General features: G+C 48.0%; 1 protein-coding gene across 2 annotated transcripts; it reads left to right on the top strand.

Moving 5' to 3' along the window:
* The first annotated feature begins 1803 nt into the window (after nucleotides 1-1803).
* Nucleotides 1804-17756, top strand: NSUN4 (NOP2/Sun RNA methyltransferase 4). 2 transcript variants are annotated; one of them, XM_019449435.2, is made up of 7 exons: nucleotides 1985-2096; nucleotides 5653-5789; nucleotides 6325-6668; nucleotides 10869-11023; nucleotides 14225-14385; nucleotides 15563-15687; nucleotides 16275-17756. In XM_019449435.2, exons 3-7 carry the CDS (start codon nucleotides 6379-6381, stop codon nucleotides 16549-16551), a joined length of 1008 nt encoding a protein of 335 aa, XP_019304980.1. In that variant the 5' UTR covers nucleotides 1985-2096; nucleotides 5653-5789; nucleotides 6325-6378; the 3' UTR covers nucleotides 16552-17756. The 2 variants fall into 2 exon arrangements, with proteins under 2 accessions (XP_019304978.2, XP_019304980.1); XM_019449433.2 differs by lacking the exon at nucleotides 5653-5789 and having other exon boundaries at nucleotides 1804-2096.
* Nucleotides 17757-18043: the final 287 nt, after the last annotated feature.

Raw genomic sequence — 18043 nt, 5'->3', positions numbered from 1 at the left:
AATACATGTTATAAGAATAAAGGCAGGTTAAGAGGACAGTTATTAACTGGTGGTGTAGCATGTACTAGTTTAGATAGATAGGGCCAATCAATCAATTCTCTCTTAATTGCAAGTGGAATCAATCCTTTTCCTTTTTAAAAAAATGTTTATTTATTTTACTTGTGTGTGTGTGTGTGTGTGTGAGAGAGAGAGAGAGAGAGAGAGAGAGAGAGAGAGAGATCACCAGCGGGGGAGGAGAAGAGAGAGGAAGACAGAGAATCCCAAGGGGGCTCCACACTGCCAGCGCAGAGCCAGATGTGGGGCTCGAACGCACAAACCGTGAGATCAAGACCTGAGCCAAAATCAAGACTCAGGCACTTAACTGAGCTACCCAGGCGCCCGGGAATCCTTTTCTATCTTCCTTGGCACCACACTAATCCAGAACTGTCTTCTCTCATCTGATCTACCTCTCATAATCCTACCTACTCCGGTCATCAACTGTCAGATGATTTTTCTTTTTTTGGTGATAAACACAAGATTCTATTTGTGATATTTAAAGTTTTGGTAACTCCTCCTGCCCTGTAAATGTGGAAATAAAGGTGTATGTTTCTCAGTGGAATTTTACAACCCACATCAAGAAGAATATAGTTTGAGCAAAGGTCAAAAATTCCCTCATTCATACGTAGCCTTGGCAGTTCACAATCCATAAAATACTGGAAAAGCTCAAAGTGCTACAAGGTTCTTCACTACTTCTAATTTTCTATGGTAGTGAAGAGATAGTTTGTTGTCTTAAAATTCACACTTGCTTCATCATTCCTGTAACTTCAGTAAAAATGTACCCAAACTTCCTGCCTTCTGACAGTGATAGGACTTTTTGATGGGAGTTTGAAATGGTGGCTGATTACTTTTGAATACTTAAGCTCCACTGGCTGACAGCTCACATCTGTACTTCTGATCCACTGCCTAGAGATCAGAGGTCCCCACCAGCCCCTCCTTGGCTCTGTTAACTTGCTGGAGCAGCTCACATATTTCGGGAAACCCATTACTCACTAGATCACTGGCCTATTATAAAAGTATGTAACTCAGGTACGGTCAGATGGAGATGCACATAGGGAAAGACAGGGCGCTTCCGTGCTCTCTCCCAGCACCTCCGTGTATTCACCAACCAGTAAGCTCCCAGATGATCATTTTAAAAACACTTATCTGAGGGGACACCTGGGTGGCTCAGTCGGTTAAGCGACTGTCTCTTGGTCTCTTGATTTCGGCTCACGGCTCACGGTTGCTGAGATCTCAAGCCCCGTGTGGGGCTTCACGCTGTCAGCGCCAGAGCCTACTTGGGATTCTCTTTTTGTCCCTCTCTCTGCCCCTCCCTCATGCTCTCTCTTTCAAAATAAATAAACTTTTAAAAACAAAACAAAACAAAACCCACCTATCTGATCACGTCCTTCCCTTCTACCGTCTCCCTATGAGGGGGTCAAGTTTTGTGGGACCTACAGCTTACAGAATCCGAGAGGTCCTCTTCAAGAAAAACAATACAAAATTAGGTACAGGGTCTTGCAAGGGGCACTGCAAACGGCAAGTTCTGAAATTTCAAGCTTGGTTACCTTCAGTATAAATCTGCCTCTGCCCACAAATCTGACCTCATTTTTCTCTACCTCAGGATCTTTCCTCGTGCAACTTCTGCCTAGAAGGCCCTTCCCGCCCCCATTTGCCTACTGCCACCTCCCGGTTTTCTCTGATCCCCCAGCTCGGTTAGGAGCCTTTACGGAATCTCTCCCAATGCTCCAAGCACCCAGGCAGAGACGCCATTCCGTGCGAATGGTTGCTCTTTCCCAGAACCCACAGAAAATCCCTGGAGGAGCGGGGCTCGGTTTGCACCTGGGCTGTAAAGGTGTGCTGAGCCCCGAACCCGAGGCCGCCGGAATTCCCTCCTGTTCTCGTCCAGAGTGGCGCCCCCACCTCCCCGGAACCCGCGGGTCGGCCCTTGCGGTTCCGGGCGGAATGACTCGGCGGTGCACGCTGATATGGCTGCGCTGGTAGTGAGGGGTGTGCCCGGCGTGCTGAAGCGTGCGCACTTCGCGACCATCCCGCGGAGACATCGACATAAGAAGAAATGGGTAAGTTCCAGCCGCTGGCCCACGAGGAAACAGTGACAGCGGCCTTTTGCTGCCGCCCCTCGGGAAACTTCTCTAGCCCCGCCACCTCCCGTCACTGTCGGATAGGTTCACTACTCCAGCCCCTCGGGAAGGCCCTTAGCCTCTTTTCCCCGCCCCTCAGGGGCCGTCTCTAGGCTCCTCCCTCTCGCATCTGTTACGTCATCGCCTCTATCTGCCCTGTTGTTTCGTCACAAATCTTCGGCTGTTTTAGTATGTCCGCTGTACCCCGACTCCGCCCCCCTAAGTTACGCCATCACCTCCGCCCTCATTCTTTCAGTTATGTCACCACCACGTGTTCCCCTGCTGTTGGTTACTTTCCCCTTGGCGCCCACTATCCCTTACACTTCCCTTCCTCCCTCTTCCCCGCCCTCCCCTTCTTTCCTACCCCGCCCCCCTTCATCCCTCCCTGCATGACCTCGTCTCCGCCTTTCCTCCTAGAACTTTCGGCCCGGCCGCCCTCACCCCTCGAAAAATGTCTTAGCGACAACCCCTTCCTTCCTGGGTCTCCGCCGCCCACTGGGAAAGGATTCAACCCTGTCCTCACCCTCGAGGTGCCTCTGGCGTCCAGGCAAGGTTACAGCGATCACCCTGCCCACACTTCTGGCCTTTCCCCAGACCCAGGCAAAGGATGCAGCGACTCTCCTCACCCCCTGGAATCTCCTCACCTCTCCAGAGACCTTTTCTCTGGCCTCAGCTGTAGCCCTGGAATTTCTTCCATAACCGCCACGCCCGCCTCCCTACCCCCTCCGGTTCCCTCCCCGCCCCCACCGCCCCCACCGCCCCCTTCCCCACCTCCACAGCCTCCCCTGCGCCCTGGGAGATGTTCTTTTGAACCCTGTTATCCACTCTTTGGAAGGCCTTACTGCCGTGAGCCTATTATCTCGGGTTCGCCCCCTTCGAGCCCTTGTTTTGACCGGCGCAGCCTTCTGGGGTCACCCTCTGTTCGTCCACGGAGCCCTTATTGCAGCTGGATCAGTCCCCTGAGAACACCGCGTCCCTGTCCCCGAAGCCCTTACACTGACCAGCAGACTTACCTGTGTTACTGTGGATACCCTTCAGCCCTGGTAACCAGTCCTGTGACTTCCCCTCCTCTTCCTCATCGGCCCTCAGGAACCAGCCCAGTGACTTCTCCCACCCTCCCTCATGCGCCATTGGAAACTGGCCCAGTGACTCCACCTTCTGTCACTCATCAGCACCCAGGAACAGATCCCATGATTTCACCTTCCATCGGTCCTGGGTCCCAGGGAACTTGCCCCATCATGTCACCTTCTCTTACTCATAGGCCCCTGAGAACTACCCTCATTATGTCACCTCCTCTTGCTCACCGGCCCATGGAAACTAGACTTATAGCTTCCCCACTCCTTTCTCACAAGGTTTTGGAAACTGGGATCTCCCCTCTGCTCTCTCCCTGGTCCTCAGGGAGAAGTTATAATGACCCTCCTCTTTCTCCAGCATCTTCCCCACCCACTGGCAGCTTTTACCATGTCCACCTTAAGCCTCCAGACTCTTGTGAGCCTAAACCACAGCTTGACCTGCCCCTTAGGAAAAATTTCTGTGGCTCCCCACTTTCTTCTCAGGCAGGTACATCTGGCTCTCCCAGCTCACCTCAGGAGAGCTCTTATCACTGTTCTCATTTTTCTCCAGAGGCCCATGTACCTGCCCCCGGTAGCCCTTATTGTGCCATCCGCCTATCCCCTAAGAGTACTGGTTCTCTTTGCTCACCCCCGTCCCAGGCTCCCATAAAGCCTTGCTTGGAGTCAATTTTAACCTGGGAGACTAGTGGGAACTCTTACCTCTTGGTAGAGTCAGGCACCCCGATTTCTTGTGCCCCCTGTGCTCCCTGTCCTCCCTGTCCTCCTTGTCCTCCTTGTTCCCCTTGTCCCCCTTGTCCCCCTTGTCCCCCCTGTCCCCAGGAACCACCTCTTCCCCTCTCCTCTTGCTGTCCTTATACTGTCGTCTCCTTCCCTTCACCCCTGGGCAACCAGTTTATATCTCCATCCCAGTCACCCCCCTGCGGAAGCTGTAATGAACCCCCTCTCCCTACCCCAGTTTGCCCCCAAGTGAAGTCCCCCAAATCCTCAGAGTTAAAACAACCATGTGCTCTCCACAGATGTCGCTCCCTGGTCATCCCTCTCCAGCACACTCCTTTTGACCAGCCCAGGGCCCCTAAGGCCAGCGCCTCCCCTCCACCACCGTCCCGCCCTTCTGGTCCTTCTTGTATGGTGACATCCATTACCACTTGCTCAAATCCCTGCCCCAAAGAAATTCCCCAAGGAACTACCTTACCTACTGTGATCCCTAGGACCCTCAAACCTGTTATCCCCACTTGTCTTTCCCTTCGCCTTCCTTTTGGTACTGTCTCACCCAATAGTTATGCTCAGAGCAGCGCCCATGGATTCTCCATAGGACCCCCATGCAGTACCCATATATATCCTGTGGTTTCCTCGACCCCTGATCCCTGCCCACTCCTTGCTTCCCTCAATCAATCCATTTGCCCCTCTCAGTGTCATAAACTGCCCATGGTGCCCCCCTGTGGCATCTATAGCACTTCCAGGGGCCCAGCCCAACCTTATCGCCAGCCTGTGGCACCTCCTTGTTCCACCCACATCTATTCTTTTATCCCTTTGAGAACACCCTTTGATCCTCAAAGTTTACCCATTGGCCCCCAAACCCGGTGCCACCCTGATACTATGCCCTGTGGCTTCCACGTCTACTCTGTGGCTCCTCGAGTCTCCTGCAAAGAGTGCCCCCAGGTACCCTTCGGCTGTCCTTTGCCTTCATCCAAGACTTCCAGCTGTAGCACTAATGTCAGCCGTAGCTTAACCGTTATTAGTGAATGCCAGAGCAGTGCCAGCCAGAGCAAGAGTTCCCGCCAAAGCAGAAGTCAGAGCCAGAATGAGAATACCCACCACCCCTGCAGAAGTCGAAGTCAGAGCAAGAGTCTCCATCCTCACAGAAGTCAGAGTCGGAACAAGAGTCCTAGTCGAAAGAGAAGTCGGAGCCGGAGCAATAGTTCCCACCAAAGCATAAATCAGGATAAGAGCGAGTGTCATAGCAGAAATCAGGGCCAGAGTGAGAGCTCTCCATGTAGCAAAAGTCAGGGCCAAATCAAGAGTGGCCTCCATGGCAAAAGTCGGAGCCGAAGCAAGAGTTCCTGCCATGGCAAAAGGCAAGGCAAGAGCAAGAGTCCCTCCCACAGCAGGAGCCGGAGCAAGAGTCCCTGTCCCAGCAAAAGTCGAGGCCAGAGTGAGAGTCCCCACCATAGCAGAAGTCATGGTGGGAGCAAGAGTCCTGGCCATAGCAAGAAATGAGGGCCAGAGGAAGAGTTCTGACCAAATCAAAAATGCAGACCAGAGCAAAATTCATAGACAATAACAGGACTGCCAGCCATAGCAAGCGCCCAGCTGTGGCAACGCGGATAGACCTGAGGACTCCTCAGCTGAGGTCTTCATTTTCCTCGTAATCTGTGTTTATGCTCTGCAAGGTTGACTCATGTCTCTCTCTGCTACCCCCATAGAAGTCCCCATTTTGGCTCACACCTCAAGGTTTCTGTGAGCTCCCTTTATCCCATGTTCCTGGGGTATAAGAACTCCCCGAATGACCCTCAACCCTGTGATTCTGAGCATTATGGTGTCAGCCACTGCATGCCATTAGGTATGTTACCTTATACCTGTCCATCGAATGTGGAGGGTTGATATTTTTTTGTATCCCATCGAGCTATCTGTTGTGGTGCTCACATAAGCTAGGAGACCAGAAAATGCTTTAGAAGATGGAAGGACTGTTCAGAGAGAAAGCGTCTTTTGTTTTTAAGGCTGAAGCTTCCCGGGGCCTTCATAGATTCTTCCAACCTTCGGTAGGCCCCCCTCAAGAGTCCTATCCTGAGCTGCCATTTTCTTAAGTTCTTCTTACTCCCAGGCCTGAGGGAGTGCCCTGCACCTTTCTTGGTGACCCCACCTACTGTTGTGAGAGCTACAGCTTGCTTTCTCTCACAACACTGAGATAGAAGGGCCGACTTCCTACTACTTTTCTCTCTCACACTTCTCTTCTGGCTGGCAGAGGTAGGATGCAAAGGCAGGAGTGGGCACTAGCTGGAACCATATTGGCTGCAGGGCTCTGAGGTATTGGTGAGGTTAGGTGGGAGGGGAGAGGCAAGGCTGGAAGACCAATAAGGCTGTTCTTTTCCTTTTAGGCTGCCACAGATCCCAAATTTCCTGCCACCCAACTGGCTCTGCAGAATTTTGACATGACCTACAGTGTGCAATTTGGTGATCTTTGGCCATCCATCCGGGTCAGTCTCCTTTCAGAGCAGAAGTATGGTGCACTGGTCAATAACTTTGCTGCCTGGGATCATGTGAGTGGAAAGCTGGAGAAGCTGAGTGCCAGGGACTTTGTGAATGACTCCATCTCCCATGGGGAACTGGAGCCTGAGAGTGGCCAAACTGCAACTCCATCCCTAGCCTCTGGGACCTGCAGCCTGAACCTTCGATGCTTCACTTTCGCCAGAGGGGATGTCAGCCGGTTCCCCCCTGCCAGGTAGGATCTGGAGTCATGGCTAGGGCCATCCTGAGTGTCTACAGGAAGTAGACAGCAGGAGACCCAGCTTTTGTCCCATTTAATGAGGATCCTAATATTGCTAATATTTACTGAGTGCTTATACATGCTAAGCGTTTTTCTAAGTGTTGTGTGTGCATTATCCATGATCTTTTGTTCTGTCAACAGCACTCTGAGGTAGGTAATATTATTGTTCCTCTTTTATATTTGAGGAGACTGAGGTGCAGAGAAGTTACTTGCTTGCTTTAGGTTCCTTGGATAGCAGGTGATGCAGCTAGGACTTAGACCCAGGCAGTTTGACCCCAAAATCTGCACTTTGAACCTGCTCTTCTCCGCTACCTCCCATCGAAGAGTGCTCTAACTTGAGCACTTAACACCCTCCACAGTTAAAGTGTGTATTATTTATAAGGGCTTTCTCATTTTGCCCTCACAGCCACCCATCCAAGTGAGTGGGACAGGTAAGCTCATGGTACCAAAGAACAAGTGGGACTTGCTAGGGACACCAAGTACCAGAGGGGCGTGGTGGTGAGGGGACTCCTGGTCTTCTGATCCAGTGCTCAGATTTATATAAAGTTGGATGAAAAAGACTCTTGCGATCAAATGCTGTGTTGTGCTTTAGAAACTGAGAAAACGAGAGCTCAATGTTAGTTGTAGGATATGGGAATTGATCTTTGAGGGACTGATTCACTCATTCAGTAAATAATTATTGTCTACCAAATGCCAGGCCTTCTTAAGTGCCTGGGTTACAGGTGCAAAAGCCCTCATTGACCTTACAGTCTAGTGAGGAAGATAAGTATTGAGAAACTATTTACAATTGTGACAAGTGCCACAAAAGAAAAGTACAAGGTGCTATGAGGTATTATAACTAGGAGATCTAACGCAGTCTTTTCTGAGGAAGTGAAATTTAAGCTTAGACCTGAAAATGAGTAGAAATTACAGCTGGTGGCATGCGGGTAGTGACAGGCCAAAAAAGCTGGCAGGAGCCAAATTTTGAAAGTCTAAGCCATGAGGGATTTTGGACTTTTTCTCTAAAAGGAAGAGGGAGCCATGAAAAGTGTTAAGGTGGGGAATGACATAACCAGGTTTGAATTTTTGAGATATTTTTCTGGCTGCTGTGTGGAAAACAAATTGAAGAGGGGCGAGGCTATGTATCAAATATGAAATAGGGAAGTAAATTAGGAAGCTTTTGCAATAGCTCTGGCTGCTGGCTTGAGGGAGGGCTACATGCTTAGTAAAGCTAGAAGGTAAGGCTGGAAGAGTATGTGGGGGGCCATGTTTGGGAATCTTGAATGCCAGGAGCTTATAGGTTGGGAGAAGGGGATTTTTCTGATGGCCCAGGGTTGCTTATAAATGGTTGGACCTGCCAGGGCTGAATGGCTTCAGACGATGCACTCTTTAGTACATATTGCTGTAAATTGCCAAGATCTGTTCTAGAGAACTGGTGGAAAGGGTTTCTAAGTAGGGGAAAGGCAATAATGCACAGTGGTTATAAGCATGGGCTTTGGAGTCAAGAAAACCTAGATTTGGATTCTAGCTTCATTACTTATTGGACATTAGCTTTGAATAACTGACTCTTGGTTTCCTTTCCTGGAAAATAATATGGAAAATGATGGTACTGATACTATAGCTCATTGTGTGGCAGCTGCTATTCTAAGCACTTGACTTCTATTAATTCCTTTCATTTTCACAATAATCCTATATGGCATGTACTCTTATTGCAGATGAGGAAACTGATGCACAGAGAAATTGAGTCATTTGCTAAAGGCACACAATTGTTGAGCACCTGGGCTGGATTTGAGATGCAGCCAGTGTGACTCTGGATCCTGGGTTCTGCTGCATCACAGGGCTGTGGTGAGGCCTGAATGGAGTGATGTATACGAGACACCTAGTGTAGTACCTGTGGTAGAGCACTCCTAAACAGTATCTCTTACTGTCTGTGTCATTCTCATCGAAGTTATGCTTCAGGAGGATCACTGTAATAAATTGGGGTGGGAGGAAGATAGATTGGGGCAGGATTAGAGACCGGTTTGGAGGCATTGGTCTTAGGCAGAACCATAGACTAAGCAGGGTTTCCTAAGTTGCCTACGGTGCTTGGCTTCTATTCAGTGAGGTTTGGGTTTCCTTCTCATCTTGATAGGCTTCCTATAAATCAAGGGAATCTTAACCTCTCAGGAGGACAAGGATGTATTTAGGGAGTCCAGGAACCTCCTGAAATTGTCTGAAAAACTGTTGTGCTTTTTGTTGTTGTTGTTGTTGAAAAGAGGGACTGTAGCTTTCAGCAGATTCTCAAAACTGTCTGAACCAAAAAAAGGTTAAGTGACACTTCCAAAGGAAGGAACTGGATGAGAATGAGTTTTGTAGACCAGTGCTGGTTGATTCTCTTTTGCAGGGGCAATGGGAACACAGCTTCAGGGACAATCCAGGCATGATTCGATTTTGAAAGTATCCTATTATAGTCTGAGCCTATCTGCGAAGGTGTTACAACCTCAAGACCGGGATTATAGCTTTTGTAGCAAACCCTCAGTGCTGCTATGTCTCATGTCTCATCACATTTTTCTCCCAGAGCCTTCCTGTCAGGGCAGCAAAGGTCAGCTTTCTGTCTTCTTGAGTCTGTCCCCAATGGCTGAGCTGTGTCTCAGGCAGGGGAATGGCTTATGACAACTGGCCTGGGAGTGACCATTAGGTTGTTGTCTGTCGTCCCTCTCTCTACCCACATGGATCCTGCCTGTCTTCATGCCTCATTGGCTCTCACTTGGACTTTCATCACAGCCTCATCACTGGTGTCTGTTTCTAATGTGTTATTTCTAGCCTACCTAGCTTTCTAAAACTCTATTTAGGTGATCATGTCATTTTCTTTACAAACTGGTAACTGCCTCCAGGTTACAGTCCAAACTCCTTAGCATAGGGTCCTAGGCTTTCTACAACCTGGCCTCTACCTGCTTTTCAACCTCAATCTCCTCCACTTTGTATTTCTGCTGCTGAAGATTTCTCATTGTTTCTGAAAGGAGGTATGAATTTGCATGCTTCTGTGCCTTTGCTTGGTCTTTTCTCTTCTCTTGGAATGCTCCTGTTTCTTCCTCCATCCCTCCCTTTTTTCACCTAATAGGGCCTGTTTCTTCATCAGGCCTGACTCAGGTAACTGTGAGAGGGACAAGTGATGGCGCTCTTCTCTGAACCCAGAAAGCATTTTGTATCTTAATATGTAACCCAATAAGACTGAGCTCCTATTGTATGCAAGGTGGTGTTTCAGGTGCTGAGGTTATTCCAGTGAACAAACAAAGTCTCTGTCTTTATTCTAAAGAGGGAGGAGGAGGAGAGTACACACACACACACACACACACACACACCTGTACATATAAAGTGAACAATAAGTGCCTTAAAGAAAAGTAGTGTCACACAGAGAGATAGGAAGTGATGGGAGTGGGGGAGGGGTACTGTTTTATTTTTATTTATTTTTTAAGTTTTATTTTATTCTTTTAAAATTTATTTTGAGAGAGATAGGGAGCAAGTGGGGGAGGGACAGAGAGAGAGAGAATCCCAAGCAGGCTCCTCACTGACAGCGCAGAGCCCGATGTGGGGCTCAAACCCACAGATGGTGAGATCGTGACCTGAGCTGAAGAGTCAGACGCTTAACCAACTGAGCTACCCAAGTACCCCTATGTATTTTTTAAATGTTTATTTATTTTTGAGAGAGAGAGAGAGAGCATGCGTGTGCCCATACGTGAGTGAGCAGGGGAGGGGCAGAGAGAGGGGGACAGAATCTGAAGCAGGCTCTGGGCTGACAGCAGTGAGCCTGATGCTGGGCTCAAACTCAGGAACCGTGAGATCATGACCTGAGCGGAAGTTGGTTGCTTAACCGACTAAGCCATCCAGGCGCCCCTGAAGATTTTAATTTTAAGTAATCTCTGCACCCAATGTGGGGCTCAAACCAACAACCCTGTGATCAAGCATTGCATGCTCCACCAGCTGAGCCAGTCAGGTGCCCCTTGATCTGTGTTTTAAATGGGTCACTCTGCCTGCTGTGTGGATGAATGAGTGAGTGAATAAGTGAGTGTGGGTCTGAGAAATGAGTTTTTGGTGAGTAGAACTCAGTAACCCCCGAGGGCATGGACTTGGTGGCCTTGACTTCCAGTGGGTCTCCTGACTTGGAGTTGGACTATAAGGTGGTCTCCTCTCTTGTAGGCTTGGCAGCCTGGGTGTCATGGACTACTACCTGATGGATGCTGCTTCCTTGCTGCCTGTCTTGGCCCTTGGCCTGCAGTCTGGTGACACTGTGCTTGACTTATGTGCGGCCCCTGGGGGAAAGACACTAGCACTGCTTCAGACTGGCTGTTGCCGTAAGTCAGAGGGCTGGTGTCTTGGGCAGTGAGGGCTCCCTACCTCACCCAGTCAGGGGCATACCGAATCTGATGGGATTTCAGGTCTCAAGGTCAGAGGGAGTATAGTGCTTGCTTGCTAAGGTGGAGTATTTGTGTTTGCAGCTGTCTCTCCTCTCTCTCTGTGTCAGTTGGCCAAAGAAGATTGCTGAGCAGAGCAAGGTCTCTGGAGGCAGACTAAAGTGGGGCCCTGACCAATCTATACCTGACACTTTTACCGCTCTGTATCTGTTTACTTTGTCTCTAAGTTCCATTTCCTTAGTCTGCCAGCTAAAGCAATAAGATCTGGCTGCAGCCACCCTTTATAGCTTTATGTCATTCTTCCTCAGACTTTATATGCTTCAGCCACATCCTGCTACTCTCTGTTTCTTGAATAAGCCTCCATCTTTTGCTCATGTTCCATTTTCTCTCTAGAATACCCTCCATCCTATCCTAGCTGGCCTGCTTATATCCTTTTAGCTTTCAAGTCCCAGCTCAAGTGTGCCACCTCCTGGAAAGTCTTCCCTCATGACCTCTAGGGGCTGGTTGCAAAGTGACGCCTCTGTCTCCTATGCTCCCTTACCATGGGCAGTATCCTAGCAACTGTTAGCACATTAGCCTTGCATCAGAGCTTTACCGGGTATGCATCTTCTCCCTCTTCAAGATTATGAATTCCCTGGGGATAGGCCCAAGTCTAATCGCAGTAGTGCAGCCACCAGCCTGGGCTATGTGTACCATAAGAGTTCACTTCAGCCATCTACTGGCTGACATCCTGCCTTAAAATAGGCAACACTTTTGCCTTGGGGATTTGAGAAATACCCAGAGCAGGACTGTGGTTTTTCCACTCACCCTGCCAGTTTTCTCTTGCCTTGTGCCCTAGCCTTTTTGTTGGACCTGGGCCCTTCTCTTCAGTTCTTGTCAGCCAACTTGCATAGTTTGGGTTAGCTTCCAGTCGTGTTGTAGACCCTATGGGTGATTGAGCAAGGTTGCACATTTGATCTTACCTCCTGGAAGTGCAGAGGGAGAGGAGAAAAAGTGTTGATATGGTTTAATGACTCCAGTGCAGGAGATCCCAGCCTCTGTGCTGGGCTGTGCTGATCTGACTGACTGCTGTAGGAATCCATCAGAAAGGGGATGAATGAGGTAGGGTTACTTGGAAGAAGAGGAACTTGAACTAAGAGGAGGGAGAAGGGCCAAGGAGAAGTAACTGAGAGTTGCTTTTCTAAGGTGTACTAAATTACCAGCACCTTACCCCCATCCTGGCCCCTCACCAAAGTGAGTCCTTGATTCCAGTCAACAAAGGCAATTTCGAGTTTACCTAGTCTAGCCCTCATATTTTACAGAGGAGGAAATTGAGTCCTGAAGAGATGAAATAACTTAACTTTTACCTGAGTTGGAGATAGAGCCAGAACTGGAACCCAGCTTTTTCTGTTCTTAGTTCCTGGCCTTCTGCAAATTTCTCCTGAGCAGAGAATCCAATTTTTACTTCTTTGAGTGCCCTCAAAAATTGGGACTCTATGTGTTTGTGGGAACACTAAGCTTGTTCATGGGAGTGACCAGTCCCAGTGGATAAGGTATGTACTCTCTAGTTCTTCACCGCAGCTCCTGCCTCCTTTTCATTCCTTGACTCTGAGGCCAGGTATCAGTCATCATTTGTTATCAAGCTTACAGTAATATTTTTTCTTATAGGAGATCTAAGAACAAAGTAATTAAGCTCTTTCTTTTTCTTTTTTAATTTTATTTATTTATTTTGAGAAAGAGAGAAAGAGCACGAGCGGGGAGGGGCAGAGAGAGAGGGAGAGACAGGATCCCAAGCAGGCTCCGTGGTGTCAGCACAGAGCCCGACATGGGGCTTGAACTCACGAACCATGAGATCATGACCTCAGCTGAAACCAAGAGTTGGACGCTTAACCGACTGAGCCACCCAGCTGCCCCAAAGTGAGCTCTTTTTTGTTTTGTTTTGTTTTAATTTTTTTTTTAACTTTTATTTATTTTTGAGACAGAGAGAGACAGAGCATGAACGGGGGAGGGTCAGAGAGAGAGGGAGACACAGAATCCGAAACAGGCTCCAGGCTCTGAGCTGTCAGCACAGAGCCCGACGTGGGGCTCGAACTCACGGACCGCGAGATCATGACCTGAGCCGAAGTTGGCCGCTTAACCGACTGGGCCACCCAGGTGCCCCAGTGAGCTCTTTTTTGAATTCACACCTGTCACAAAAGGGAAAGTGAAAGACAGATGGTAAGTTAATTAGGATTAGGTTTGGTCATATAAAACAGAAAATCAACAAATTGGCTTAAAGAAGTTTATTTCTGTCTTACATAAGAGAACTGGGATATCAGCAGTCCGGGGCTGGTATGGAGTCTACACAGTCTTAGGGAGTTGGGCTCCTTTTTTCTTTTTGCAACCTATTTTATTTCTGGCTTCCATCGTCAGGATTGCCTCATGGCTCAAGATGGCTCCTAGAACTCCAGTTATCACATTCAAGTTCAAGACAGGAAGAAAAGATTGGGTAAAAGGGGCACATCTAATTGCATTAACTTCTTTTGAACATCTCCCCAGAAATCCCACATGATAATTATGCCTATAACTCATTGACCAAAACTTAGCCATATAGTCATACTTAATTATAAAAGGAGGCTGGGAAATGGGGCACATCGCTCCCCTCTACCTCAAATAAAACTGGAGTTCTATTAATAAGGAATGGGAAGAGAATATATTTTTGGTAAATAATGTATAGCATCTGCCAAAGATGTAGAGAGAGACACGTGATTCAAGAAAAGTAGGAGAGAGCATATTTGTTTAGAAATATTCATACTTGGTCTGCTTTATTTATTTACATATCCTTTCTGGCTGGTGTAGGTGTTTGCCTTTGCAACTCCTGCTCTCGAGTGTCTAGGACTGTGCCATGCACATAGTAAACGTTTCTTCTCCACTTGCCCCTGCCCCTGCCCCTGGGGCCTGCATTGATTGGCTGTGCCTGAGAATTGGTCTGATTCTCCATCAGCACCATTGCTGGTGTGATGTTTTGTTGGGCGATGGGTTTGAAGTTTCTTTATTCTCACAGGCATTTTAATGTCCAGACTACCCACAGCCATCTATAGATTAGTGCAATCCCTATCAAGTTTCTGATGGTATTTGTTTTTCAGAATTAGAAAAACAATGCTAAAATTTATATTCCCACAGGCAATCTCGCTGCCAATGATCTGTCCACTTCTCGAACAGTCAGACTACAGAAGGTTCTTCACAGCTATGTGCCTCAAGATATCAGGGATAGGAATCGAGTTCGAGTCACCTCATGGGATGGCAGGAAGTGGGGAGAACTGGAGGGGGACACCTATGACCGGGTAAGTGATTCCTGACCTGAGACATCGAGCTAGTCGAATCTGGCCTTCCCATCTCAGCTGCAGACCCTGAGTGAGTAAGATCCAGCCCTCCATATTTGGGGATGTAGGGCCATTTCTGGACCTCGCCAGCTCTCCGTGGGTGATTGAGAGAACACAGCCTTCTTCACAGTCATCAGTAGTGTCTTCATTGGAGACAATTAACAGGAAAGAGTTTGAACCTGACTGAGTGGGAAAAGGGTTATTTCTCAAGTAAAATTCACAGCTCTCTTCCATAGATGAATTTTTTTTTTTTGGAAACATAATTATAGGACTTTTTCTTTTGTTTTAATTTTTGTTTTTGTGTCTTGTGCCTAGCACAGAGTATAGGCTCTTAGTAAATGAATGGATGATTTTATATTTCTTACTTTAAAACTTTCCATATTGGATATGATGTTTCAGCATAAAATAATTTTGAATCCTGATCCTGTTATTCAGTATATTAGCTACCTTCTGGGCATTGTATCATTTTGTAAATTGGATATTTCATTCAAATAGCCAAGGACAGAGTCCTAAACCATGAAGGGCACCTGGCTGGCTCAGTCAGTAGAGCATACAACTCTCTAATGTTTTTGGTTTTTTTTTTTTTTAATTTATTTTTGAGACAGAGAGAGCAGGAGCATGAGAGGGGCAGAGAGAGAGGGAGACATAGAATCTGAAACAGGCTCCAGGCTCTGTGCTGACAGCACAGAGCCCAACACGGGGCTCGAACTCACGAACTGTGAGATCATGACTTGAGCCGAAGTCAGATGCTTAAGCAACTGAGCCACCCAGGCACCCCAAGAGCATGCAACTCTTGATCTCAGGGTTGTAGGTATGAGCCCCATGTTGGATGTAGTTATTACTTAAAATCTCTAAAAAAAGGGAAAGCCTTCTTTCTAGGTTGATATCAATTATTTAATTATGGTTACTTAGGTATTGGCTTTGGTTTTTTGACTAGCCATGAGTATACCTAAATATACTCTTTTCCCACTCATTATTTCCCAGTTGTCTACCCGGTTAAAGTGAGAAGCTTTGTCAGGTACTCTGCAATGGAAGGATGGGCAGAGGGAGCACTGAGTGAAACCTCTCAGGGCAAGGGCCTAAGGGAGAGGAGCCAGTAAGGAGCTCTAACACAGTACCCTTTAACACTTGTGGGTAGGTGCTGGTGGATGTGCCCTGTACCACAGACCGCCACTCCCTTCATGAGGAGGAGAACAACATCTTTCAGCGGTCGAGGAAGAAGGAGCGGCAGATGTTGCCTATGCTTCAGATGCAGCTGCTCGCGTGAGTAACAGATTTACAAAAACTGAGGACTTTGTGCCACAGTGCTCCAGGGGACCAGTCACTTGGGGAACTGCGAGCTCTTGCCAACACCATCACCCACAGAAGGGTCTTCTGATTGAGGAACTTCCAGATATGATAGGATGGCCTTTCTCTGGAACACACAAACCCTATGTGGTAGGACACACATAGCAGGGTGGGCGGCACAGATTCATTTACGTTATCTTACCTCCACGCTAGTCTCAGTCCCAGTGAGTGGCACAAGTTTGAAAGCTTGAAAAAAGTTACTGAAGTCAAGGCTCGGTAGGGCTGGTAAGGATTCAGTGCACAGCTAGCACCAGGGTTTGGCCCATAACCAGAGTCAGAGTTCAGGGGATTGCTTCCAGAGGAGAGCCCATGGAGTAAGGTTGGGTTGCTGCTCTCTTTCGAGAACGACTTTTCTGGTGGTATCTTTGGGGGAGAGACTTCAGAAGCTAACACAGCTGCGCAGCCCACAGTAGACTCCACTGTGCATGCTTCTAGCTCCTCCTGTTGTCCTTCTGCTTCTGGGAAGCTCAGTAGTCACTGATTTTCTCTCTTTCTGGTTTCAGGGCTGGACTCCTTGCCACCAAACCAGGAGGCCACGTTGTCTATTCCACCTGCTCACTCTCGCATTTACAGAATGAGTATGTGGTGCAAGGCACCATCGAGTTCCTGGCCAATCAATACAGCATCAAGGTTCAGGTGGAAGACCTGAGTCACTTCCGAAAGCTTTTCATGGACACATTTTCTTTCTTCCCATCCTGCCAGGTTGGGGAACTGGTAATCCCAAACCTCTTGGCCAATTTTGGGCCTATGTACTTTTGCAAAATGTGTAGGCTGACATAGCATCACCCGGTTCCCAAAGTCCTGGGGTAGGAAGGTAAAGGGTATACTTCCATAGAGGCACCAGAAACCAAGACCAGTGGCAAAGATGCACTCTGGGTCCTATCTCCATCATGTTGAAGTCTTTGTGTAGACAATTCTCAGCATTAGAAAGTAGGAGTTTTTCTGTCCTACTGTCCAATTATGGAGCATCAGCAGGTTTCTCACTCACTTATTGTACCCCCTTCCCCCATTTCTAAGCCTGTGCTAAAGGTTCCTGCCCGATTAGGGGCTTAGGAGGAAGAGGAGCCAGTGAGCAGGCCCACACTTTAAGCTGTAAACTTGGGGAGAAGCATTTAGCCAATAAAATTATTGAAGTTCCATAGAGCTGGGGCTGTAGTTGGGGCCTCATGTCAGTCCAAGTACTGTTAGTTCCATTTTTACCAGCTGCTGCTACTGAGCACTAGCTCCTAGGGGTCCAAAGCCCAGGAACTCAGCCTGGTTACAGACCTCTGGTTACAGAGCACCTCTCCCATTTGAAGTGAGTTCTGTGTGATCAGTCTTCAGCAGCCAATGGGCCCAAACAAGCCTCCCTAATTTCTTCAGATGGCCCATGATCTAATTTAAGGAACAAGCAACTAAAAACGTTAAGCCAATGCATGATAATCTGCTTACTTATACCGAGAAAGCTCTCCCGAGCTGCACAATGGAAGCCACTCCTCCTGCTGTCCACAGCACTGCTGCCCAAGGTGGCTGGGGAAGCTGCTTCTGCCACAGGGCTGTGCTCCTCTTCTGTGTGTTTCTCCCATTGTTCATTCATCTAGCAAGTGTTCCTTGAGCTCCTGTGTGACAGCTCAGCCAGGGAGCTGTTGGAGGTGTAGCAGTTGGGACTGTGGGAGGTGAGACCTCCTCATCCTTCTTCATGCAGCTCTCCTTTTGCTTTCTGAGCACCTCAGCAGCTCCTAGTATCTTCTTCTGTTATGCTTTTGGTTTTGTTTTTCTTGTTCCTGGTCTGTGGCCAAGCTCTGGTTTCCATTGTTCGGCCCACCCCCAAATCCCTGAGCTCTTCCCCAGTGTCACAGGGCCTCATCTTCCAGAGTGTATGAAGTTTGGGTCGATATTACATCACTGCTGACTGCATGCTAGTTATGTTGTTTTTGTAACTTTAACGTAAAGAAGGTAATCCTTTAATGGCATGGATATTAAAAATTGCTTGGTCACTTGCAAAATATTGCTGTTTTTAATTAAAATTTTTTTTTCCTGAAAAACTGGTTCTTGTGCAGAAAAGGGAGCATAATTTCAGAATACTTATGTTCCTGGTCCTTCCCACTTTCGTTATCCCTCTTCTTCCTCTTTTTGTCACTCATTTTGTTCTTTATGCCTTTCCTGCTAATTCTTGTTTGGGTATTAGAGGTGTCAGCTGAGAAGGATTTTAGATAAGGTTAAGCCCTCTCTTTTCTTGGGATTTGCATTGTAACTGAGGGCCCTGGAAGATCTTCCAGACTCAAAATCAAGT

This window comes from Panthera pardus, unplaced genomic scaffold (assembly GCF_024362965.1).
Source record: "Panthera pardus isolate Hobbes unplaced genomic scaffold, ASM2436296v1 HiC_scaffold_11, whole genome shotgun sequence".
NCBI classification, from domain to species: domain Eukaryota; kingdom Metazoa; phylum Chordata; class Mammalia; order Carnivora; family Felidae; genus Panthera; species Panthera pardus.
Note: the sequence above shows the minus strand (reverse complement) of the source record. Positions and strands in the feature narration are given on the sequence as shown.

What these genes read in the sequence shown, in the direction of transcription:
- NSUN4 (XM_019449433.2), top strand. Translation starts at nt 2,004, where the DNA reads ATGGCTGCGCTGGTAGTGAGGGGTGTGCCCGGCGTGCTGAAGCGTGCG. An exon ending in AGCCGGTTCCCCCCTGCCAG is followed by an intron (nt 6,669 to 10,868) that starts GTAGGATCTGGA and finishes CCTCTCTTGTAG; the next exon opens with GCTTGGCAGCCTGGGTGTCA. An exon ending in GCTTCAGACTGGCTGTTGCC is followed by an intron (nt 11,024 to 14,224) that starts GTAAGTCAGAGG and finishes ATATTCCCACAG; the next exon opens with GCAATCTCGCTGCCAATGAT.